Below are 26705 nucleotides of genomic sequence, written 5' to 3' on the forward strand. Positions count from 1 at the left end.
TATGCTGAACGACCTCAATGCAGCTTGACTATCGCTACAGGTTGCGATTCGTTTACCCTTCAACCGCTCCTCAATCACCCAGTTTCTGCCCTTAGAATCGCATCACGCCTGAAAGACCGTTGCATACTGTCCCAAAGGAAAAGCCCACTTCCTGTTTTTATTTGAGGGGTAGAATCCTGCTCCCGAGCCCTATTTTTGAGCCATTGATGTAGAAGACTTCAATATATCCTAAAAAGTATTTTTCTGGTTCGTCCCGGTTTTCTCCACGATGTATGGGGATCCGAAAATCAGAAGGCATTGTGAAAATTAAATTCAGTTCTTCCAAAGTTCTGTGCCCCTCACGTCTGCTAATTTTACATAGATCTAATCGAATTAGTCTGTTAGCTGCTTTCTTTGAAGTGCTCTGAATAAAGCTTTAGGGCGAATTGAGTAATGCATTTAGAGTTACTCCGGATGTCGTGCTCATGGCACCGGTGATACCCACATACAGACTGTTCTTTGCAGTGGAGCCACCTTATAGTGAAAACTCTTTTGCTTCACCTTAACCCCCCACACTACGGATGCATAAACATCAGTTAATGATAGCAACGCATATCCACATTACCATCTGAGGTCTAAGTCCCCATACCGAGGCAAAGGTCCGCCTGCATAGCCCATAAGCTGTGAGGGCTCGTTTCATCCATATTTGTTTTAAAGAGGCTTGTTGTCTAGAATAACTCCAAGATATTTTATTTATTCAGAGTTAAAGGTTTGTACTCTTCATCTCTGGGAAGCAAAGATCAAGTGTACTGCTCCCATACAGTAGTAGGGAGGTAGTGATTATTGACGCGGAATAGCCTCATTTCTAAGTTTTGCACAAAACATCGAAGGCGGATTTAAAGCTAATAATGCCAGTGACAACGCTACCAAGGTTGACAAATTGAGCAACGGCTTTACTGCTCTGCCCAGTAATGTAAATAGTAAAATTTCGATAACCTAGCAAAAGTTCAAGTTCCTCTGAAATTTTACCTCAATATAGTACGTGACATTTTGCACGGCCATATACCGATCTGTGCAAAGCACACCAAAAATACCAATGTTGACACTGTCTAAACCTTTTTCCAAGCCGATGAAGAAGATCATCGCAAGGTGATCGAGCTTATTCTCTGTTAATCAAACTTTCAAGGTGTCCTTTGATTTGTTTCAGGATAATTTTTGACCATAATATTTATGACGGCAGAGAAGAATACCCCAGGTACATACAATTATCACACTCAATTCATGTGCCGTTTTCAGGAATATTAAGGGAAATCTCCTTCTTTCAGTTCCCGAAAAGGACCACGAGTTTTCTGGATTTCTGTATATGTGGCAGTATAAAATCTATGGGAACTGCAGAGGTTGCAACGAACAGTTACGCAAGGGAACAGAGCTAATTTCGCTTCCGTTTATAAAAACATTTCATACTCGCATGTTACTCGCACGATTGAAAACCATAGTAAAATGTTCCCTTGAGCTGAGCTGATCGTCATCAAGGAGGAGGAACCTACCGTTAACGTCCTTGACAGGGCATCGGAAAACTTGTAGTCACCTGCAGATTTTTTCATGATGCGTTATATGGCAATAGAACCGCAGCTTCTGCCACTCTAATTAACGTAATAATAAATTTTCGTGCTGTACTTTCTGAGAGGTGCTCTGAAGTTCCGAGAAGGTAGATGGGGCACAAACCCTGTCGACTGAGTCAACACCAAGTGATCGAGGAGAACCTCCACATAGTTGCACCAGTAACGATGTATTAATATTGATTTGATGGTCGTGATGCGTTAGGCGAATGCCCGAAGGCATTGGGTTATCAAATTTGAGTCTTTATGAGGACTCATCTGAAATGGCTTCGGCCACGAAGTCTCAGCAGAAGTTACCTGCCATGGCCCTCTGAGTTCATATGACTTAGGAGAATTCAGGGGCATGTTACTAACCGCTGGCCCCCTAGTGGGAGTTTCAAAGGGATTTTGGCTACGTCCAAACCTTTGGGGCTAAAGTTCACAACTAAGAAGCCATACTTTTCATACGATGAGATTTAAGTATATCTTACATCCACCAGTATGAATGCTGAGCCATGCACTCAGTATAGTTTGGTACTATTGTTGCTTGCTACATCGGGGCTATCTAGTCAACAACTTGATTTCCGTCACAAAAAAGAACAACAATGGTGATATTGTACATATATTTTCTGACGAGGTTCTAAAAATGCTAGCTCGGTTAGAAAAGTCATTGTTCCACTGCTGAGGGACAGACGGATCATGGAGTAGAGTTGAGTTCTCCACCGCGCGAGTAATACGCAAGCGAAGAGAAGAACCATCAAATGATAATACACAAGCGAAGGTAAACAATTATCAAATGATGATCTTGCTAGAAGCCGATGTTAGGGCTTCTCTTGCAGGGCACGTTCTACTCTTGATCGCTATATGGTCGTCCTGATTAGATGGACATTGCCGGTCAACTAAAAATTTACTAACCTTATGATATACATACACATATCCGAGTAAGATATTATCAGAGCCTATCTTGGCATTCAGATTACCGATCACAATCGCATCACTTTTGAGATGTCATCTAGTATCTGGCTGTGGATATGGCTTCTGAAATTCTAGCTGAAGTTGGATCAAGCGATTATTCTGACGACTCTCGATTTCTTTATTGAAAGGCCTTCATTCATTCCAGAATCCAAATAAAAACCATTAACGAAAGCAAAAGATCTTAGCCGAAAATGAGTCTGTCTCCGAGATATTTTGAAATGAAAATGAGAGCCCTCAAATTTCTATACCTTTTAGTTGCTTTTTACCAGAAGGTGGATCTGTGAGTAAATTCTCAATCCCTAGTTCAAAGGGGAGTGACTACCTTGACGCGGTATCAACTTCCCAGCTAATCACTAAATACTGTTAGTAAGATTTATCCCACTTACACCATGAGATGTCTAGGTATTACCCGACCATGCAGACGAAAATGGCTCTACCCTCCTGTTCTCTCAAGTAGGTTTGGGATCTTCAAATGTATCTTTGTCTATACGTTTGCTACACCATCACGATTTAAGATGGCAAGAAATGTAACATTCTAAAATCTCTCAGAATTTTCACTACCTAGGAAGATAGGATTTCACCGTCATCGTACACCCTTGCAATAAAACAATCAATTTTTGTTGTTTTTCTATATTTTTTTATTAAGATGAAAAGCAAATTAGATAACCAATTTCTATAAATTCGATAGTCTAGAACCAATTGTATTAAATTTCAGTAGACCTGCTTGTGTTTTTTTCGTATCTAGTCAATCAATTCACTGCTTACCGTAGACATCTTCCATAACGCTATAAAAATCTTTGGAAACTTTATATACATATTTCAATAGTCATATCCAAAGTACAAAACATAGAGATATTATGAGAACAGTTATAGTTATCTTAACACTACTTCCAGCCCGATCCCATCCACATTCAAGATCAGATTTGAGGATCTATGGGGAAAAAATGTTAATGGAATATATAGTATCTAAAAGTTAGCACTGTGAGGGATACTCAGATACCAACCTCCATCAGTTGTTGTGCATTCTTATTGGCACAGCGTGTTTCACGCAAATCATCATCCGTTTGATCGCAATCATGTTTTCCGTAAATTTGGCATGGAGAATTCATGAAGGTGCGAAAAACGGTATCAGTCCATGTTTGCGCAGAACATATATACTGTCGACGTTTACGTTGCCAGAATTCAACCCATCTAGCAATGAAAAAGATGCACATTACTACGAGAAAAATTCTATCTAAACCCTAATCAATTAAAAGATTTTGACCATTGAAGTTGTGAAAAGGTGAAACTATCGCAGCCACCTCACAGGAGAAGTGCTACCTACCCCAAATTACAGTCACAATTCATATTTGATCCAGACATCTTAAGATCCGTCAAGAACACACTTTGTGGTAAATATGGAACACGTCCAGTATTTGGATTAGGAATTTGTTTCATTTCAGGATTATTGTAGCGAATATCAATTGAAATATTTCGCACGCGACCCATATTTTTGAAGAAGTTAGTCGGGAAGCCGGGTAAGGATGTGTTGAATAGGGTGATGTAGAGGTACGGTGATCGCATGCCCTGGAAGAATTAGATACATCATTCACAACATCTTTGTCTGATCTAAACGATCTCTAACCTTCAATATATCCTCAGCTAGTGACGAAAATCCTGGTCCGCTGATGGTGATATTTTTCAATTTTGCAGGTAATTTTCCTTTCATTTCAGATTTGAGGTCAGTTTGTTTGTATGTAGGGGGTTGCTTTCCACTTGGATCATTCTGGGATCCCGCTATTGGTCTGGGAGCTTCGACCCATAGTTCTCTTAGGTTGTATTGATTTTCAACAAACATTGGGATGTTGAAATTGGGGATGTGAGCATATGCGGTGATTTTTAATGATCTCAAATTCGGTAGATTGTCCAATGTTCCATACTAAGGATATTAAAGAAAAATGAAAAGGATGAGTGATGGTTAAACATTCATAGATTCATATTACGAATACTCACTTCAAAGAATTTGAGCCTGAAGTGTGAAATGTCCAAATTTTCTAAAGAATCTGAAACACCATCGAATGTACTGTTAATAAGTGATGTAATTGGATTTCCTGATAGTCGTAGAGTCCTGTAATAGACAACTGGATTGCAAAAGTACACGCTTTCAACCTAGCACTACGACCCTTACCTAAGTCGTGGTAATGCTTGTGTGATGATTGGGACATTGGTTAGATCATTATTCGATAAGTCCAATACCCGCAAATTGCTCATGTTGAAAGATAATTCTGGTGGGATGGATGGAAGTTCATTATTAGCGATTCGGAGCTCCCGTAACTGAGCCAATGGAAGCTCAGGCACTGTTGTCAACGAAACATTCTCGAGACCCAGTTTGATCAGGGAATTTTCCAAGCCCATAAAGGACTTTTCCATTACTTTTAGATCGCGATTGTGTGATAGATCTAAGACTGAAATTCTTGGAAGTGTAGCGAAAACAGCATCATCAATGCGGAGTAAGTAGTTGTAGGAAATATCAAGGAATTTGAGTGACTAAAAAGAAGCATCCATTAGAATTTTAAGGTCTACATAGGTAGATTGTATCTGGAAATATTTATTTACTCGAAATTTATTTGATAGATCCATGCTGTGGATGGTTGAGATGAAATTGTTTGATAGATGCAATTCACAGAGGGTGAGCGCTGCTAAGCTTGACATTGATGAAATCGGGATTTTCAGTAGCTGATTGTGGGAGACATCCAGTCTGTAGAAAGTAAATTTTGTTGTTACTATCTTACATATTTTATTTAAACCACTGCTTTAGATATTGGTATTGAGTTTTAAAAAATGCTAATGGGTTAAACTATGTAGCGGTAGGATATCCAATTGTATAATTTTATCAGTTATTCGGTTGTATCTTTTCTTTTATTTAGTTTGGTTGTTTTCTGCCTTATTTCATCATGATATAGTATACAATAAAAAATGTTACGACTAAGCAGCATGCCCTCCTACAATGATTGCTACCCAGGGTCCTTTAGCAGTCCTTGTAAGCAGCCAATTATGGGCGAACTCATTTGTGAGTATTTAATTTTGAAACAGACTTAAGACAACTGTACAAGTTGATAGTACCTCGTTAGTTGCCACTTAGTCTTTCCTGTTGCTTTGAAGGTACTTAACATTTACCTAGAATCGAAACATCACAAAACAATGGAGGGTTTTTGGCTTTGTTTCTCTCTCTATGTTTACAAGGCTTGGTCTTCCATATACATAAAATCTTTCTGATTTTAATACGAAATTTCCAATGAATTTGTTGTTGTGTAAAGTCCACCCCGTTTCTATAAAATTCGCACATCAACGTACAGTATAATATGTTCAACAGAATGCAAATTGAGTAAAATCAGGTAAAATTTGTCCTTGTATCCCCATGTTACTGGTTTACCTGATTAACTCTGTTAACCTACGAATTCACAGAAGCACTAATCTCCTAATTCTAGATAAAGGTCTTAATTTTTGCGAATATAGGTATCCTTGCGTTGCTTAGTTTACCTGTTTGCACGGTCATGCGACATATTCAATAAAGTAATTATATATGGTCGTATTCTAGATGAATACCTGAGATCTCCTCAAAACAATTCTCAGTATATGAACCCTCAAGTTTCCCCAAGCTAATGTTGATTTTACGAATGAAGCTAACAAGTGCGATTTTCAAAGTCAAGGTAAAAGACTTCAGTTGACATTATTGTACATGGTTAAAATTATATAATTAAGCGCACAGACATAGAGTAAGCGAAATTCATATCAGAAAGGGATGTGGTTTACAGAGGACAGAGAGAGTTTAAGTTCTCCGTGAATTTATAAATTTATCTAGGCAGTAAATGATATGATATATACTTCTCAAGCCCGCCATTATAAAACAGTTGATCAGGCAGTGATCGCAGCCTGTTGTGTGAAAGATCCACAACTCTTAGTTCTTGAACAGGTTTGAAGATATCCATTGGCATATCGGTCATCCTATTATATTGTAGATATAAGACCTATGAATGAAAAATGGATCTAGTTTAGAAACATACAATTTAAGGAAGTTAATTCTTAATACAGCTCCATCGCTCTTGTAGTGCTACAATCATTTATCTTTTTTTTCCTAATCTGGCTACCTTGGACATTGAAGTTAATATTCATGCATACTTGCCTGAAGTTTCTTTGTATTTTTGAATGCATCAAAATCGACTTCTCGGATGAAATTGTGTGAAATATCCACCCAGTTCAGTTGTGGCATATTTCCAAAAACATCTCTTGTTGCATTCTGTTGGAAAACAATTGTTCATTTCGGAAATATCTTTCACTACGAAAGGAAAATCCTTACTGTTAAATTATTATATCCCAAATGCAAATGCGTCAAGGACATTTCCACAGGTTTGAAATATCCAGGATGAATGACCGATACATTATTATGAGATAGATCCAGAATTTTGATGTTTGAATGAACCATGCCTGCATAATTGGGGGTTACAAATATAAATCAAATGTTATAAAAAAATCTTGGAAGTATACCACCATCACGACCCGTCCAACTGTTGTTAATCATCAGAATTTTGATGTTATTATGACTAACATTTACGTTGAGGGATGATAGAGTCCCAACCTGAACATAAATAATTCGATTAGGATTCCGAAATAATAATATTTAAAAAAAAAATGTAGTCTTTTGAAAGAAATTAGTTTACCTGATCGAAATAATCGAACGCGAATGTTGTTAAGGAGTTATAGGCCATGTCGAGTATTTCCAACTCTGGTAGATTCTGTAATAAAGGAGAAAAAACAAATCAATTGGAACTAACTGCTTTCAATACATATAGGATAGTATATACAACGCGGCTAGTGTCTATTCTAATTTTTAATCTTCAGCTTTAACCCTTGAAAATGAAATCATCATTGCCATCAATGCACTCAACCAGGTTAAGAACACTGTGTTCGACGGTTTCCTTGCAAACTGTTTTTTGGAGCCCACGTAGTCTTTGTTGATCTACCATATCCACTCATCTGCAGATTCCAGAATTTTTAGATTTCTTTTCTAAAAAGTGGAAAAAGGAATGATTATGATTGAGTGTGGCAAATAGAGGGCTATTTGCGTGCTCCCTGCTCTTGTAAAGATAAGAGAAAAGGTTATCTTAAATCCTGGTGGTATTTTTTCCCAATGTTTATTCATGGGGGTTTAATAAGATTGTGTCCAAATATCGGCATTTTTTTACCCGTGCATTGAGGCGAATTTGGTAGCGACATTTTGCTTCACAATTTTTTTGGAGCTCACTTAAACGGCAAAGCAAGCTTTCGGTGGTGTTAGCACCGATTTGGCATTAGACGAACATTCATAAGCATCTCCTTTTTGTACGTTTATTTAACCCCAAAAGAATAGCAAACCAACTGATGTTAATCCCAAATAGTATGGTAAAACAGAATGCTGCAGGCGTAAACAGAGTATATTTATATGAAAATGAGAGCAAACTTTTATCTCTCATGCGTAATGGGTTGAAATACAAGTTAAAAAACTGATACGCATTACTTCTATCAAATTTCGCAAAGCTATCTCGATAATTTTGGCTGTTGAAAATTCATAATAATTAATTTTAAAAATGATAACGCTATCCTCAATGTTTTCTTCCCTGCATTAGTTAGAGTGAGTATACCCGAATGCAGACTCAACAGCTCAACATGTAACCTTCCCATCCAGACCCGTAAAGAAGAGGGGAGGTGGTGATTTCCTTCGGATTTGGATTTTATATTCCTGTGATTTTGCTTTTCAATAATATGTGATCATGTTCGATTAAGGGACACTGAGAAGTAACCTCTATGATTTTCAAAATATTGTTCATAGCTAAGGCAAACAAAGACTGTGAAATTGCAATAAAATAGGGCTTAAGACAATTTCAAATTATTCAGAAGCGATTGACTAGAATATTTTCCTTCGCGTGCATAATTTTCGGAATCGGTATTGACCTTTTTGGTTGCTTCGAGGCAAATATCCCATAAACTGTCGACCACTTGGAGGACCAATCCTCGTCAAAATACAAAACCCTGACCATTAAGTATAAATCCACTCAGATTGTGAAAAGATGCCACTACTGAAAAGAATAGCTATTCTTATTGTTTGGTTCCATATTCCCTTCACAGCGAATGTATTCTTAGCGTTTGACGGCGTAGATTACATCTGTGGTGACAGTGATCTTTTACTTGGCAGATTCAGTGTATGTGATACAATCACGGATAATGTGTTCCAGTAATACATTAAAGGTACCATCAATTTTTTCCTACATGGAATCTGAGATACGATTAAAGGTTGAATTATGCAGGCATGTAAAGGGACTCCGTGTTTTGGGTGCTTGCAGTCAAATATCCCCGTAAAGTAAAGGTGACGATAATTTCAACACTATATTGGATCAGTTGGAAAGAAATTGCATTGCACAAAACACAGACGAGTAGTCTTCACGCTCCCCTTACGTGTCTGTATAATTCAACTTTTATACTATTCCAGCATCATCCGGAATCGCTACTTTTACTAAGTTCCATGTTGGCTTTCACGTGATCAGAATAGAAAATGTGGAATAGCATTTTTTCGCGAGAAACAGTCTGGAAATCGTTGCTGAAATATGCTCCACACCTTCAGCATTGTGTTCAATGAAAATTCCATTCATTTTACGTGATACTTTCAGACTGGGATTATAACTATTCCGGGGATTAATCGCTGGTTTTATCAAGTCTTGGATGGTATCACGAAGAACCTTGCAATGAACTTCGAACCCCCTTCTCTCCTTTCGACTTAAGCCATTGGGGAATAACGTCCCCACGTGGGACTCATCTGAAGCAGCTTTTGCCACGAAGCTTCACCGAAGGTTATTTAGTATCATGGGAACCTGTATGGCCTTCTGAGAGCATACGCTTCAGGAGAATTCCTATGAATGCGTTCTCGGGCCGTTGGCCCCATTGTGGAAGTTTCATGGTGATTGTGGTTGTGCAGAGTCCCTTGTGTATTCAAGTTACGCTGTACAACTTGGGCATATAGGCCCCGCATCTACTGGTGTGAATGCTGAGCTTGCACTCAGTATAAACTAGTACCACTGTGCCGGTCATGGCTTGGCTATGATTATGGTCTTCAAATCAATCCGTGTCCCAAGCAGACCATTGGAATATACATTCATAACTCTTTTGACGAACGATTATCTTGGATATCCACTACAAGTTGATTCCACTAATATTCAAAAGTGTAACTTTCACGACTCCCTGTCTCCTTCCTTGTGACCCTAATCATTGAGAAAATATGTCATTGTTCCTGTGGGTGTAGCCCAAGCGGTGGAAATACTTCTCCCTTTCTGCTTCACTTACGACCGAAGGAAATTTTTTCCGACATATGTAGCTGTAACTGGTCAAGGCGCTTTAATTCTAAAATTATCTTCTCTTTTTGCCTATGATATGCTTATTTCATTTCCCTTCCTCTTCCTTTTATTAAACATTTGTGGTTTGTAATTTCGAGTGCAAATAAATTACAGCGTTTTCTCTCTAAATAACGATAAACTGGAATGTACTCGATTACGTCACTACCATTCACTGCCATCTCTTGACAACTTCCCTATGCACTTCCATCTAAGACATATTCCTTTCTTTTCAGTTCAGTGCGTGTGAAAATTTTGCTTTGACATATTGTCCGCCATAAACAATAATCCTTGTCGCCGTCGTTTTGTCAAGCAACCAAAAAAAGTTTGCAAATTTCAGAAGCCGCACACTCGTTTTGTGCGAAAATCTAGTGTCTTAGTGACAATATGAGCAATGCAAATGTGGAGGATAAGACATGTCGCATTTGCGGCACTGTCGATACGAAAAACATGAATCTGTTCGACCCGAAGCAAAAGGCTCTACTCTACAAGATCTTGACGATATTCCCAATCACGGTAAGTGGACAGTTGAGCCGACACTTGTCATGTCTTCTTTGACCAGTGGGTTGAACTTCATGGAGGACGCTAGTGAACTTTTTTGTGTTTTAGATGTACGAAACGGATCCGCTACCGAAGAATATTTGCAAGAAGTGCAGCAATCATGTTACTTGTATGCATGATGAGTGCCAGCGTCTAGTTAGGATACAACAGAAATGGGTGGAGAGGGTTCGAATAAATCAACCGGATCATCCTTATGTGACTGTACTGAACATCATTGAGGTGAGTAGCTTTCCGTCTAATACTATTGCGGCATTGGCTTTTTTGGTTTTTTCTTATTTATATAAATACTGAGGATAGAAGTGGGATTGGATTCTTTAAATCTTCTCTATATTTGCTGGGAAAATAATAGTCGCCGACAACCATTCAAAGTTCTCTAAGGCAATGAGTTGCTACAGCAAAGCAGCAACACAATCTCGGTCCTTTATAAATGAGTGCAATTTACGGTCACTACCGTCTCCTAATAGAATTGTCTGTAGGGGATGGATCTGTATGAAAATGTAGTTCTTCATTTATCATTATCTAACGTCAGTGCCCGAATTACTTGTTGCAAACAATGTCGAAATAGGACAACATTCCGGCAATTTTGTTTTGGGGGCAGAGGTCAGTTTCCGTTTGCTATTCTGATAGCTTCAACGGAACATTGGTGGAGAACGTCCTAAGTCTATGTTGGCTTTCACGTGATTAGAAGAGAAAATATGGATTAACCCTTTTTTACGAGGAACAGTTTGAAGGTCGGTCCTGAAATTGGCCTACCTAGATGTGGACATTGCTCAACAAATTCCATTCATTTTCCGTGATCCCTTCAGACTGGGATTCTTCATTTTGATATCGTTAGTTTGTAATCCTTCTTCCTATTTCAGGTCATCCTGAATATTTCTTTAAGGTTAGCAGGCTCCTAAGCCCTTCTTCAATTGTACTTCAGAAAGCGAGCTTACATTCTGCTTTAATAAAAAGAACGCGATGTTTAAATCGCTCACTGTGGTAGAATGATTTGCATGGAAGGCCAGATGCTGAATGATAGTCGATTAAGTTGTAGGTAGAGAAGGTATCCGTGGTAGCTCCGTGCAGCTCAATTTGTGTTGCGGTGCGCCGTCTTGATGCCAGAAACTTCTGTAAGAGCAAGGGCAGATTCCAGGCGGTTCAGATCTTTAGAGCCAGCCAGGAGCATTCACGAAGGAAAGCAGCTCTCCCATCCTGTAGCTAGAGATCTTTTTGAAGACCTCAAAGACACTATGTCCGTAGCTTGGCTCTTGCTAGATCTAGGCAATCAAAAAGGAAGTGCCTGAGAGTTTCTGCCTCTTCTCCACAGCTTCGGCAATGCGAGTTATACCGAGACTGGTGGCATGGTCCCCTATGGACCAATGCATTGGACAGACCGCTATAATCTTGTAAACATTTAACGCGTCTGACACGAGGTGAACCTTCGCCATCTGAGGTCCGCGGCTGCTAAGTAGTGCGAGTAGATTCTACCCTTGACAGTCGCCAGCGGGGCACAGACTATCCCCGCCAAAGGACTGCCAAGAGCAGAGTCCTGCCTGGCCCGTTAGTCAGCTAAACTCAGAGGAGAGTGATCTTTCACCCTTGACAGTCGCCAGCGGGGCACAGACTATCCCCACCGAAGGACTGCCAAGGAATCCTTCAAAGAATGTTTGGCCCCCTACATGAGGATGGATGGTTCCGCAGCCTACATAACGACGAAATCTATGAGCGATACCATGACCGTCAGGTTATGGATACAATCCGGCTCAATAGGTTACGGTGGGCGGGTCATCTAATCCGTATGGATGAGGATGATCCAGCCCGAGAAGTCTATAAGGGCAATATCCATGGTAAAAAAAGAATACGAGGCAGACCCTGCCTGAGACGGAACGATGGCGAATGCCAGGACGCCAGGCAGCTTCTAGGGATATCGAATTGGTGGACCTCGGCGCAAAACCGGGATGTCTACAGTTCCTTATTAAGGCAAACCTAGACGGGTTGACTATATCTTCGTTTTCTTCGACTATGTTAGTTCGTTCTAGGTTCTCACTGTTTTCTGTCGTGGATTAGTTTTGCTCAAATACATGTTTCGGTCAGTATTCTGGCAAGTGTGTTACGATATTATCATAGGCATAGGAAATCAACAAACATTTATTGCGTTCTGATTTTATATTCCTAGCGATTAAAATGCTGGCCAAAACAACGGTGGCTTGATACGCTGGATGGGGATTTAAAAGCCTCGCAATTGCATCCAGATCAGGCATTTGATAGAAGCAAATGGTGAAACCGATCACGACGAGCCGATCTCACTTCTGAGCGGGACAAAGGATGAAGAAAAAGAAGGAGATTTTATATTCCTAGCAACCAGCTCCTTTTCTTTATATTTGCGGGATCGCGTTCACTGTTTTTGGTTTCTGACCAATACGATAGATAATGAGAGTTTACTTATTTGTTTATTAGCGCCTTCACATGCCAAGTGATTGTAAAAGTTAACTACTTTTTAACTCGAATGATTTAAGAAATATTGTGGAGAAATATAAGAAAATTGCTTCTGACAAAGTTGAAGTCTTGACACAAATTTGCTGGTGGTCCCCTATGCAGCCGAAGAAGTCACTTTTTAAGGTTTTGTGTAAAACGAAACCTTTTTTTTCATGTGGGTTATCCCATGAAAGTTCTCGATTCTCTTATTACAAACAGAGAGTTTAAAAATTTCTATTACTTTTTCAGCCATCACTTTGGACAAAGTCCCTTAGTTTTCTTGGACAGGCTGAAGAATTATTCCCAACTAGCAAGTTGACATTGTGTAGCTAAGGCGCTAATGCTTCTTCCTCAAAGTATTTATTATGAAAATTCTGTTTGCTCTCTCTTGCTATCACTCTTTTGTAGAGTTCTTTTTAATTTTTTACTGAATTTGATTGTAAGAGTTTTGATTTAAAAGCTATTTGACAATTCATAAATTCACTACTAAAAGGTACAATATCACAGGAAGTGTCCATTACTTTGGCATTACTGGGAAAGATCCCATTTTCAAAGTTTTCTTGAATAATTTACAGGAGTGTCATCAAAATATGCTGACCCGTATTAAACAAGTTGCACCAGATTTCATATATAAAAACATCAGATTATTGCAATATGATACCAATATGGATATGGAAGATTTTGAATCCTCTCTACAACAAAAAATATCAAGTCAATCTCTTGAGAATCTCAATACATACCAGGAATCCAATATAAAAGCAAAGAATCTCAATAGCTTTTCATTTGATTATGACATGGGTCCTAGCAGCTACAGTGATTCGGATGGTTCTACTTTCAATTTAGAACAACCCATGATAGGCAATGAACGACGTAACAGCATCAAAGAAATTCAGAACAAATTGGAGTCGAATGGTTGCTCTCTCTTAGTCAAAGCCTCACACATGCAAAATGATATTAAACCGAAACTGCCTAAAAACAGAGCACTATTGATAATTCACTGCAAATACTGCGGGGAAGGATTTCCTAACAACAAGTTTCTCGCAAAGCATCAACTTATGCATATGTCAGTGTCAGATAGGCGTATTTTTGATAAGAAATGCTTGGACAAAAGTGTACGGCGAGGTCGCTTGATACCAGTCGATGATAAAAAATGTATTCGATGTCTTAATTGTTGGAAGCTTTTCGAAGACAATCGAAAAATCCTTGAGCATTGGTCTAACGCAGACTGTGAATTTTTCTGTCAGATTTGTGGTGAAGAGTTTGCGAGAAATCCAAAACAGCTTCGAGAGCATGTGCCTGAAGTTCATGGCATAACATATAAATCGTCTCGTCGTCAAGTGGCTAACATTCCAGAAGTTCGTATACTGAACAAACCTATTCCCAATGATGTGAAGCCACCTTTGCGACTTTTAATGCCAAAATTACAGCCGGAAGTGAAAAGTCCGCCTGCAGGACCACCTGCTAAAAAATCAAAAACCATTCTCACAGCCAACGGTCGAGTAAGTTGCAATCTTTGCTCTTGTACTTTCCCCAACTATCAGTCAAAGAATTCACATATGCGAGCACATAAAGGACAAATCAACTTGCAATCAGCATTAGTTGGAAAAATGCAGTTAGACGAAGACGTACCACCACTGTTGAGTGCGGTGACGATTAAAAGGGAGAAAAATGACGATGTTGAAGATGAAGACGATGAGGATTCCACACAATTATTAGTTAGGATGGAGCCAAGTGGTCAGCGGATAAAACGTGAAAAGTTGGATGATACGAAGGATAGCGAACCTGTAAGAAATGGTGGTGCTGTAGCAAAGGATTCCTTTGTTTCGCCGGCAAAATCGTTGGAAGCGAAGCCTGCATCCGCTGCTATGACTGCTAAGAAACAACCACCAAGTGCAAATAATGCACAGTCGACATCCGGAAAGAAACCCAATCAGGACCATATGCAATATGATAAAATGTATAACTGCCATCCGTGCGGTAAGAAGTTTACCTCGAAGACGGATCTATTCCAGCATAAACGACTGTGTCAATCAAATAATAAGTTTGGGTGTCGTTTTTGCTTGCGTGCATTCGTCACTTCAGCTGATTTGCAGATGCATATTATGTTGATGCATAAGGGTAGTTAATTTATAGGTTTTATGTTTGTTATTTATAATTACTATTAAGTCTTATTTATTAGAAATACGTAAGTAGATTAGGTGTTTCAGTTCAATGATTCTCAGATGAAGTATTTTACGGATTGTCGTAATTTTAGTACGAAAGAAATCAATACATTAGAACGATTAATCTTAGGATGCTTCGATACATTGCATATTATGGATAATCATTAGGACAGTTTTCGTCGCAAATTCATCCTTTGCCTTGTGTAAATATATTAGAAAGTTCGAATGTGGGATAACTTTTTTTATTTATAATATTATTTTTAGTAGCATAGTTTTTCACGTACAGGATATATTCGGTTTTTGCTGGCAGAAGATTTAATCAATTTTGTTTTGAGCGATTTCGCTCAGTGTGTAATCTCGAATGCGACGATAAGAACATAAGAGATTTATTTTCATTGTATTGCATTTTAATTATAGAGAAAAGACATGAAAAAGTATTGTAAATTTGAGCAGATTATGTCATAATAAATTCCTAAAGAAATATATGAACGTTGAGTTGTTACTGACTATTTTAGGAGAAACGCGCGAAATGTTAACCACATTGTGGTCCCATCGATCCTATGACTTAAAGCAATACGTTCGAATTTGACTTGAATTGATTAATTGTTTGATAGTTGGAGAAATAATATGTGGGTAGTGTTTGGTGAGAATATTAAATTATTAATTAGAGATCCACGTATCTGATTGTATTTTCCACGCCTTGCCTGGATCATCGTCCTCCAATTATATCGGTCACGTGACCGGGTCCTCCAATCTTGGAAGTAGTTGCTCAGCGACCGTATATATTGTGCCCTTTCACTGTGGTGGCCGGTTTTCCTCATAGTCTCACTCCGTGGATACGTGGTTCGTTCATAACCTTTTTGGGCATGCGATCAGCATTCATTCGTTGGACATGCCCTGCCCACTGAAGGCGTCGTAGTTTAACGAATTTAGAGATTTCTAGCTCATCGTAAAGTTCATGCAATTCATGGCGTACAGGGTACGCAACCTATCACGGTCGCGAACTGCTCCAAAAATTCATCGAAGGACTTTCGAATGTGTTTAGCAAATTTTCGGAGGAGGTTTGGAGGTTTCGCACCGATAGCATAGCACTGGTTGTATGATGGTTTTGTCAACGCGGAGCTTCGTGTTTCTGTGTAAATGCTTCGATTTAATTATGATAAGTTCCGAGAAGAATATCTTATTTGCTTTGCTGTATCCGTCGGTTGACCTCGTCAGTCTCATTGGCATCCTTTAACACGGTGCTAACCAGGTATGAAAAGCTGTCTTCGAAGTCGATGTTGAGGGTCCCAAAGCTGATGCTTGAATGAGCTGGTGTCCTACCTCTTGATTGTAGTAGTAGTAGTTGGTATATTGCATTTAGTAGACCCGTTCCACCGGATTTTAATAGCTCGGATGGAATCTCGTCCGCGCTCGGCCCTTCGTTTGATTTCAGGGACCGTATGACAAAATTAACTTCTTCTGCTGTCCGAAGATGTGTAGTGGGGTCAGGATCATCAATACCGCTATCGATTTGGGCTACTTGTTTAAGGGCGCCAGGTGTTGAATTCAGAAGCTCTTCAAAATAGGACGCCCAGCAGTAGTCGACATCGCTGATGATGTTTCCATCTTTGTCCTTGCAGAGGCTAGTCCTGGGTTGATAACAGTTCTTAATTGTATTCACTAGTCTATATGCTTGTCGGGTGTTCCTATTAGCTAGGTTTTCATTAAGGTTCAGCAACTGCTCGTCAAAATATTTCCGATTTTCGCATTAAAATGTCCCAACAGTATTTTGACACCGTTTGTTGGGATTGACTCAAATAGTGCCTTCAGTCATGCATAAAACACTTCTTTTACTGCATCTTCATTCAATTTAATCGGGCCATGCTCGTTGATGAGACAGAGGTTGAAACAATGAGTCCTGATACGGATCGCACACAACCTTTCGTTGATAAGTTTAGAGTTGATGACGTGCGGCTTGAGCTATTTTCCACTTTTGAAAATTGTGTGTTTATTTCACTACCAATCCAATTTGTTTCCTGGACTAAAATCGTGCTCAATTTGTAAATATCGACCTGTTGATGGAGGGGCTTGATGGCCTCTGGTTTGTTCAGAGAGAGAGAGAGTTAGACGCTTACTTGGTCGTCGTGTCTTCGTGTGTACCCGCCCAGCCCAAGGCAAATGTTCCAGTTTCTTGACATGGAGTACTTTTTACATGGATTGGTTGTCGGCCCTTCTTAAAACCCTATCAAGGAGTGGCCTCCGTGATAGCTGCTTCAGGTGGTTCGAAACGTGCCAGAGTTCACACAACTAAGTTGCAGGTCTGGCTACGTAATTCATGACACCCTACTCACCTGAGACGCTTAGTTGTAGCTCAGCCATTCAGGCTACAGTTATCCATTTCTCCTCCTTTCTCAATCGTGGCTTGATTACGGAGGAGTGCCCTTGAGGTCCAACGATATATCATTTTAGGATTCTACAGTATATCGGATTTACACAAATTGAATGCAAATGAAATACATTGCGTTCCGCGGCATTCACGGTGTAGTTATCACTCCGGGAGGCCCAATTAACGCTGTGGCTCTTCTAAGACCATGACTGCTGCAGTAAGAGCAAGGAGGCGAATTGTGTGTGTGCATTGTATCCATTTGCAGGCGTTTGGCACAAGAAGCCTCGCGATTACGCTTTTGTTCTAGACGGGTCAAATTTTCTTTGATTTGGAATAGGTGGTGAGCCTACGCCATCTGAAGTCCGCTGCTGCTAAGTAGTGTGAACAGATTTCACACAGTCGCCAGCCAGACCCAGACTGTGCCCACCAAAGGGCTCCGAAGAGCGGAGTCCGGCATGGGACCGCCCATTCCCCTCTATGTTCCTATGACCAGGAACCCAGAGGTTTGTGACTTTGAACGCGCCGCCCAGACCCTGAAGGATATCGCTACAAGGCCTTAATGGCTGCTAGGCTGTTGGTCAGAATGACCACAGACCTTGTTCGGCATTCGTAGAATCCTTTCATTTTTTAATTTTGATATTTTTTTCCGCTTTCTGCTGCACTGGCAGCGAAAGACTTCCTCAAAAGAAACAGACAAAGATAAAATTCTGAACTCAAGATAACGATTTGATTTATAATGATAATTCATAATTCATAATGATTTGTACGTACAAAAAGGTGCAAATTTCGTTCATTACTTCATAAAAAACTATTCTTTCTTAAGTAAAAAACCAACTTACTTGGAACGATTCCTCTGACAATGAATTCAATTTGTTTCCTCTCAAGCTGAGAATTTCCAAACGGTCCAAATTCATAAAAGCACGTCGTTCAATTTTCTCAATCTTATTATCGTCAAGATGAAGTTTCTCCAAGGCCTGTTGGGGGGCAATTAAAAGAAGTAACTTAGTTGTTAACGTCCCATATTCTCCGTTAAACTATTTTACCTCAAGATCAAAGAAAGTGTGTTGTGAAATTGATTTTAAACTATTGAATTTGAAAGAAATCTCCTCCAATTTTGAATGAATGTCACCCTAAAAAGGAAGAAACAATGAAGATTATTTTATAAAAATAAAATTTAATTCGAATGTTCGATTTCAACGAATTGAAAATGTAGTGGTTTTAACAGAATGAAGAACTTTTATTCAAGAACACTAGAGGGTTACTTTCATGTATCAGAAAAGTGATCTGGTACGATTTAGCACCTTAGGACTGATCCACACATTTTAATTGAAATCGGCGAGTAGTCGTCAATATTTAAATAATAAAATTGTCCTTTTGCCAGTTCCGAAAATTTTAAGGATAAATAAAGTGAATGACTGTAGTAAAATTGTCTTGGACTCGGTGGCACTTCTACAAACAAAAATCATCGCTGCTTCTGGCTAAGAGACAACTTCTTTAATCGTGAATACCAGTTGATTCCATCTCGTCAATACTGTTGGTTACTTAACGTTGATTTTTTACTATCAGGATTTGTTTCAACGCTCCAACATATTTTTCATTTTCAAGCTAGTCTGATTCGCTTATCTTAATAAGGATATATTTCTATGATGTGGTAGTGATGACCATCCGTGCGGTATGAGGCACGTAGAGGATCTTGGCAGCTTGTTTTTCAATGAGGCCGTAGTCTAGTTGGTTTGACATCCTCTTAATTGGTAATACCAATGTTTTCTTAAGGATTTTCCGATGGAAGAAATAGAATTGTGAAATAGTCAGTTTTCTATTACACGCAAATTTTTAGAGCCGTTTTCCATTTTCTTTGGCATATTGTGATGTCTGTGGCCGTCAGCGATTTTCCGGCAGATAAACTGTTCTTTGACTTTAACATTAGTAACGCCGAATCATTCCTTTCTTCCATTTGAGTTTATATGGTTGCGACCGAAACATTTGAAACTATTTTTGCAATAGAAGCATTTTTCCAGTGATTGGTTTGGGGGCGATTCGGTTGAAATTCTTCGATGGGACAATTGATTACAGTCTCTTTTTCTGCTTTTAAACATGCGTTTGAGACTAAAATATTTGGCTGCTAGTAATTTCGTTTTCTGTATCGCCAGGACACTGACTTTGAATTGTTCGACCAGTTCATTGAACGTTGTGCAAGTCTTCTTTCTCAATAGAGAGGGCTACAAATTCGTAATTTATTTTTCGCCGTAATCTTTGTTATATATCAAAATCAACCCGCGACTTAATTTCGGATTCCACAGCAATAAGTTTTTTGTGAACAGACTTTGTTGCATACGGGGGGTAACAGCACGAATATAAAATAGGGTTTTATGTTAGGATTTTCGATGTTGAATCAGCCTGCATTGTTTAGGTCTTCGTTGCTCGGTTGTGTACCCGGCCTTAAATCACCGTCGTCAGTATTTACAGGACGAACATACTAGTGAAATGCCTCTGTAGTTCTCACAAAGCAATCTATATCCATTTTTGTGGATGGGACAGATCATGTTTCTTCGCCAGTCGTCTAGGATCTTCTCGTCATTCCAGATTCGCAGCAGTGCCTAAAATCCTACTGACGCGGAAAAGATGTCCGGCTCGACAGAATGGCATACTAAGGCCCATTCTGTGCTGTGCTGTGCTTTGTGGCGTTGGAAGTAAATAGCTTACTGTGTAAGCGTATTATATGGTTGCCCTAAATCCTTATTGGGTCTGTCGCTGTTGGTCTCTGCCAATGTACTTTAACTTCCTCAAAGATCCTTCTACGTTTCTCTTTCAGCGACCATTTTGCGTTTTGTACTTCTAAGTTAAAATGCACTTTCTACAAAATGAGTTTATTTCTATGTAGATAAATGGCTCGCTGTTTCAATATTAAAAGCTAAGCATGTCCTTTTGAATATTCTGTTACCTACCTGGAATGTACCCTTCGTGACTTGTTCAATTCGATTATCATGCAGTTCAAGAAGTCGTAGATTCTTCAAAAAATGAAAACTTGTATCACTCATACTCGTAATCTTATTATTGCTGAAGTCAAGCTCTTGTAGTGAAGTCAAATGTTTGAGAGCGTCCGAAGGCAAGGCATTTCCCGAATATCCATGTGAAATTTTAAAAGATATCAACGAATGTCCAATCTGAAATTAGAGGAAAAGAAGTAAGTTCAGTTAGAAAATTCAGAATTATTTTAGTCGTTATACTTCTGCAAATGCATCATTCTCAATCGTTCCAATATTATTTTCACTCAAGTCCAATCGCTTAACTCCTCGTATGTATTTAAATGTATGCGACTTGACAGACTGTAGTTCAGATCGTGTAATCTGTAAATCTTCCAGTTCGGTGCCGAAATCTGCGAATTCTTCAGGAGTTAAAGATTGGGTGTTCATCTTGGATATAGATAATGATCGCATATTCCTCAATCTAGTCATACTTTAGAAATAAATAAACAGATTTTTTCCATGATAAGTATAAATGATATACTTTCGTAATTCTTGAAGATTCGTTGCAGCATTTTTGTCACCGCTCAAATCCAATTTCAGGAGATTATACTGCACAGCATTAAAAGTTTCCATTGGTGATTCAATTTTTATTTGATTGTCCCGAAGGCTGAGAACTCTGCGAAGTGGAGTAGGTTGGAAATTATTGAATATTTTAAAAGTGATTTCTACTGACCTCAAAAAATCAAACTTGTTGAAGAGCTTATTGGGTAAGGTAGTCAAATTATTGCCGGATAAGTCCAGGATTTGAAGGGTGTTGGCCAGGCTATCGAAAGCAACCGGTGAAACATTAGTCAAACCACAATATCTCATGTAGATTTCTCTGATCTTGGCTGGTTTGAAGGCATCTTGCTACATCCGAATTGGAAAAAAGAACATTTTGAAGTTAGAAGCAAATATTTCAGGTTGAGGTTCGATACCATTAGTGTTTTGATTGGGTTCCCATCAAAGAACGTTCGGTTAACTACTTCCAAATTGCTGAATGAATTCGGTGGAAGTTCCTGGATGTGGTTATACTCAATATGCAAATTGTCTAGATTCAGTTTTACATTGGACCTGGTTCCATACGTACTATTTGGACTCAGACTCCAAATAATGTTGTGTGAAATATCCAAAGTCCTCAACTGTTTCAACGGTTCCAGCGCATCATAAGGAATCTCACTCAAAATATTGTCAGTCAATAAAAGTTTGGATAGACGTGGCATGCCATCTCTAAATACACTAGGATCAATATCAAACAAATTATTGCCGCTCAAGTCAAGAGTCTCGAGAATCATGAGTCCTGAAAAACTGTGCGAAACAAGCATCGTAATGGAGTTCTCCTTCAAAATGAGTGTCTGAAGAGAGTCTTCTAGACCACGAAATGAATCGCGTTCCATGTTAGTAATATGATTATAACTGAGGTCCAAGTGTCGTAGTTTTTGAAGATGTCGAAATGATTTTGATGGTATTGCAATGAGATCGTTATGCGGTAGAATGAGTTCCCAGAGTGACCTCTCCAGACCAGTGAAAGCATCATCGGGAATTTCAGTAAGGTAGTTATTTGAAAGCTTTAGGCGATATAGACCTGAAAAATACAACACGTAAAGCTTCTTATTCAATGTATAAATAATCTTTTTAAACCTGTTGCATGCAAAAAGTAAGGCTCTATTTCGCGCAGTCCGGTATTCTCCATGTGCAACATGAAAACCTGAAGTTTAAACATTTCAACAAATTTACTCCACTTATTCCATTTTTAAAGAATTACTTTTGAGGAATTGACCATCCTAGGTAGTGCAGGAAACGGTACATTTTTACAGTGGACTACGCCTAAATCTGGTGCCGCCTTCGAACATGTACATAGTGGATTAGAGGTGCATGGTGGAAATTTCATTTGCTCAATTTCACGACTGTTAGCTCGTGCCAATGATGCCCAAACCATTAACATTAGGGTCACCGTCACTAAAGCATATCCGAATTTCAGTATGGATTCGAGACCCTGAAAAGATACAAAGAAATATGAAAAGGTTTCATGAAGAATTCATTCTCACAAGGTTATTATCGGCCGACCAAATGTATGACCGAATGCCCTGCAACAGAACAGAACATCCACTAACAGCAGTGGATATCTGGTCACTATATCGCTACTGCCCTTAAAATGTACGAAATTGCAATCCTCAAACTCATTTGAAAACTAGGTTTAAATTGGTTAGAGAAAAAAGGGTCCTGGTGAGCGAAGATAAGATTTTATTATTTTTTTCTAAGACACGCGAGGGCCCACGTGTCAAGAAGGACAATTTACTGTTGCCTGACGCATACCAAACATTAAACATTTGCAATCTCCATTTCTATTGAGATATGTTGTAGTTCATAGTCATTTATATTAAATATTGCTTTAAGTCCTAGTTGAAATTGAGAAAATTGTTCGAAATCTACATGCGTATCATTATGATCGGTTCTTGTGTTTATGTTTCTGAACACGTAAGGTGCCTCTGTGAGGTGGGACCAAGTAGTTAATCCTTCTCAGAGGAGTGGTTTTTAGCTCGGACTAATGATCTGTGAGAAAGCTGACTAATAATAACCTGGACTTTACATCGGTTAATTGGTATAAATTGTTAAATCTTTTTACATTTGCTATCCTAGTTAAGATCTAAATTCAGGAGTTTAAAAGTAAAAAGAAAATCCCTATACCTTGGCAGGAGTTCAGAATTTCATAGGAAATGCGGTTATCCTTGTCAGATTTATCTAAGTAGTTCTAAAGTGCGTTAGGTTCGCTGTAGAAGTGGGTTCTTTTTATGCTTTACTCTCTCATGAAGGCGAGGAATTTGTAAAGAGCAGAATATTGAAAAAATTCAAATCGTGGCTGGTCTTTGGTTGCGTCAACGTATTGATTCATTATAATTAGTGAAATCGAGTATTTCCTAGAGTCTTACTAATCCTGTATTTTTGCATTTCTTACGAGTTGGAAAGACTTTCCCGAATGTTGCTTTACCATGGCTCTTTTGGGTACCCTTTGGTGAAATCACATGATATCATTCAGAGCAGCGAAGTTCGGTCCATGAAGTGTTTATCTTTAGCCTCAGTTGTCTACAGGGGATCATAGAACAATGTAGAGCAACACTAAAAGCAATATTTGTTTCAAGCGATTTTGTCAAAATGGAATCACCATTGAGGTACGACTTAAGCTTACGTGTTAAGCTTACAGCAATTATACAAGCACAATGACGAAAACAAACATCCATGGACGACTGGGTTTCGCAAACAAGGCAACTATGGCACTGTCAAAGGTGGAAGGGAGAATCATATTTTCAAAATGTATGAATGGGTACACTAGGATAATTTCCTCGTAGACATCTGCGCACTTGAGGACGTCTCCTAAAGTCGATGAACAGAGGCTTTATTTACCTACTTATCTTGTCTTAAATATGGGAAAGTCGGATAATCGCATATGCAATGCAAGACCGCCTCCTTCTCTTCCTCATCCTTTTGGTTTCTTTCATTAGAAGGGGACGAATAGGACGCAATATGAAAAAAGACTTTGTAGATGTCCTAATCTCCGCAAACAAATGAAAAGAAGAGATATTACGTCCAGATCGTCATCCGATTTTCTCACTATCAGGTGAAATCTTAAACCGTTCAATAATTAAGATACGCGCGGCTCTGAAAGTCATCTATTGAGAAAGTGAGGTAAGCACTCCCTAAACGCACTAGCTTGAAATAGACCGATGCTGATCTATGGAGTCGTTGGAATTCGCAAAGCTCCACATGGGTGACGCCTGCAGCAGAATAAATCTTTTTTTGATCGTAAACATTTATGTTTTGATCATGTGAGTAATCTGCAGGTTTAAAGGGTTTCAACGCGAGTTTGTGTCATATAGGGTTTCGGATCGAATCTGTGATAATAGTCAGAAATCAACTGCGGTAGCCACATCGATCTATGTATAATGAGTGCAGACCCGGCGGTCACACTAGTAGTCTGCCGCAATTAAAGGGTACGCTCCCCGAGTTGGAAGTCGCAAATCCCGCACTGATTTCAAAGAAGCTTTCTCTGCAAAAAGGACATAACGTAACCACCGTGGAACGTAAATATTCGGACTGAAGATGCATCCCCTGAAAGTTTCTTTAGAGCGTAGCCCTTTAAAGTACTATTCGGATTTCAGTGATATTAGTCAGCTTGTTATATGATTTCTTGGTTAGAGTTAAGAAACTGATTACGAGCCGTCCCCGCTTGTGAACGGGACAAAGACTGAAGAAAAAGAAGAAGTTTCTTAAGGTGAGCCCCTTAGGGATTCGAATCTGATCGCTCTACTCGAGTACGCTAGCGTTCTCGGAAATGAGAAATTTTTGAAGACACTAGGACTTATATAGAGGCAATGAAATGTTGCTATCATGCAACACATGATATTTAAACTCAGTCTCATCGAGGTATATATATTGGTATTTTATAAACTCCTCAGATTTCGGTGAGCCAGATTATTGATATTAGTTCAAATGAAAGGCGAGTGATTTTGCCGAAAGTTAAGAAACTGTGTTGTACGTCTATGAACATTTCCTGGTTCACGATATCTTAAAAGTAGCCTGAGCATTAAATCCTATCTTATATTTAAGCTGGTTTCAAAAACAGGCTTCGACTTCGTAGCACTTGTCGAAAGATGTTTAAATTGTGTAAAGTCATGCTCCTCCATTGAGTTCAGTTGAGGGAAAAATACTTAAGACTGTTGGCTGGTACTACCGTGGCTCTTTTGGGTACCCTTTAGTGAAATCACATCATATCATTCAGGGAGCGAAGTTTGAACCATGAAGTGTTTATCTTTAGGCTCAGTTGCCTACGAGGGATCATAGAACGAAACTTGGTTCATGCAATTTTGTCAAAATGGAATCTGGCTAACACTGCAGAGACTATTTTCGAGTGAATATACTCGTGGTTAGTTTGAATCGTCCTAAACTCTCTTCTAACGCTTTTATATTGTTGTAAATATTTAATGGATTTCTCTTGGTTCAATTCTTGAGTAGAGAAAAAGGAGATTTTCCGCTGCACTTCACTTAATTTGCTTTGAACTTGGTTATGAACTTTTTGAATAAAGCCTATTCTTGAAGTAAGCTTACTTTTCTCGACACCATACGATCACACGAAGAAAGATTAGTAGAATTCAAATGTTAAATTTAATATGAAATATATGTACATATTTGGTGTAGGTCCCTATAAGGAGAAACGATAGAAAATGGCTCCAGCGAAAACGAAAACGATTCCACTAATTCTGAACTAACCATCTTCGTAGTATCCTTTCAACGTTCAATCAAAAGAGTATAATCTATTCCCATGAGCAAGTATTAATCCAAATATGTAGTGCAGTTTAGTTTATTTTCTGTTATCCAATCTCCAGCTATCACCATCGGCGAACTCCAGTTAGTCGCAAACTATCCTGTTTTATAAAAGGAACGGCACTTAAGTACGTTTCTTTAGGAAATGTTCATTCCAATCCACGACAACCAGTAGAGGTTCACTAGTATATTAAAAGTATCTTTCGGATACTATTATCCTTCGTAAGATATCAAAGTTCCAGACTATAATCACCAACCGACGATAGACTCAAAAAGACATCCGAACTGCGGCACTTCAACTAAACTTCTGCACAGTATTCAGCAATATATTTGAATTTTAGGTTTGTGGAATAGTTCCAGTGGCTATAATTGCATTATCTCTAACGTAAATGGTAAAAAAAACAAATCGTTGTACAGCTGCAAATTGTCTTTTGCATTGGATTACCCATCGGTGACCAATATGTGCTGAAGTGCGTACTGGGGCCCACTCTGTGTCCGTTGCAAAATTCGTCATCACATGTCTGCCTAACATACCGACCGGGGACCTCAATTATTTAAAAAAAAATACATTACATTTCAGCCATAAACCTATGACAACTTACTCAAATTACCAACACGTTTCCTAACGTGCTTTGAAACTGGGAGGGGTGGTCTTTGCCACTTTCTTGGAGAATTAAGATACATGCCGGGAACAAATTGGGTTATTGGAAAATGAGGTTGTTCGGGGAGCACCTGTATGGATTCAGTAACGCGATTTAATTTTTTTACATTCTCACTTACATTATAATGTTCTTTGGAAACAATTTCGCTTGTCTGCTTCGTTGCGTATGGAAACATACCAATGTGAATTTCATTCATTGACTTTTTCAATTATAGAATTCAGT

General features: G+C 38.9%; 2 protein-coding genes across 5 annotated transcripts; one reads left to right on the forward strand and one right to left on the reverse strand.

Annotated features, from left to right (window-relative positions):
- Positions 1–3166: 3166 nt before the first annotated feature.
- LOC119658596 (chaoptin) lies at positions 3167–26140 on the reverse strand. 4 transcript variants are annotated; one of them, XM_038066063.1, is made up of 22 exons: positions 25768–26139; positions 22268–22498; positions 22144–22210; positions 21441–22087; positions 21197–21372; positions 21005–21139; positions 20725–20944; positions 20443–20661; positions 18541–18627; positions 18337–18471; positions 7250–7324; positions 7080–7167; positions 6889–7016; positions 6715–6828; positions 6417–6559; positions 5148–5289; positions 4720–5078; positions 4545–4659; positions 4177–4470; positions 3877–4118; positions 3557–3743; positions 3167–3483 (listed from the first exon to the last, which is right to left on the reverse strand). In XM_038066063.1, the coding sequence occupies exons 1-22, from the start codon at positions 25768–25770 to the stop codon at positions 3379–3381; spliced, it is 3912 nt and encodes a 1303-aa protein (XP_037921991.1). In that variant the 5' UTR covers positions 25771–26139; the 3' UTR covers positions 3167–3378. The 4 variants fall into 4 exon arrangements, with proteins under 4 accessions (XP_037921991.1, XP_037921989.1, XP_037921988.1 ...); XM_038066061.1 differs by having other exon boundaries at positions 20725–20953; XM_038066060.1 differs by having other exon boundaries at positions 7077–7167; positions 20725–20953.
- LOC119658601 (zinc finger protein 658-like) lies at positions 10209–15614 on the forward strand. Its single transcript, XM_038066070.1, has 3 exons — positions 10209–10465; positions 10559–10729; positions 13543–15614. Exons 1-3 carry the CDS (start codon positions 10337–10339, stop codon positions 15091–15093), a joined length of 1851 nt encoding a protein of 616 aa, XP_037921998.1. The 5' UTR covers positions 10209–10336; the 3' UTR covers positions 15094–15614.
- Positions 26141–26705: the final 565 nt, after the last annotated feature.

This window comes from Hermetia illucens, chromosome 6, assembly GCF_905115235.1.
Source record: "Hermetia illucens chromosome 6, iHerIll2.2.curated.20191125, whole genome shotgun sequence".
In the NCBI taxonomy this organism is placed as follows: Eukaryota; Metazoa; Arthropoda; class Insecta; order Diptera; family Stratiomyidae; genus Hermetia; species Hermetia illucens.

Bases quoted from the DNA above. Each gene is read 5' to 3' on its own strand.
- LOC119658601 (XM_038066070.1), top strand. From the start codon at position 10,337: ATGAGCAATGCAAATGTGGAGGATAAGACATGTCGCATTTGCGGCACT. The intron at 10,466-10,558 runs GTAAGTGGACAG...TTTGTGTTTTAG, and splicing joins TGACGATATTCCCAATCACG to ATGTACGAAACGGATCCGCT. The intron at 10,730-13,542 runs GTGAGTAGCTTT...AATAATTTACAG, and splicing joins CTGTACTGAACATCATTGAG to GAGTGTCATCAAAATATGCT.
- LOC119658596 (XM_038066060.1), bottom strand. The intron at 21,140-21,196 runs GTCAGTAGAAAT...TCCACTTCGCAG, and splicing joins AACAAGTTTGATTTTTTGAG to AGTTCTCAGCCTTCGGGACA. The intron at 7,325-18,336 runs GTAAGTTGGTTT...CCTTTATTACAG, and splicing joins TGTCAGAGGAATCGTTCCAA to AATCTACCAGAGTTGGAAAT.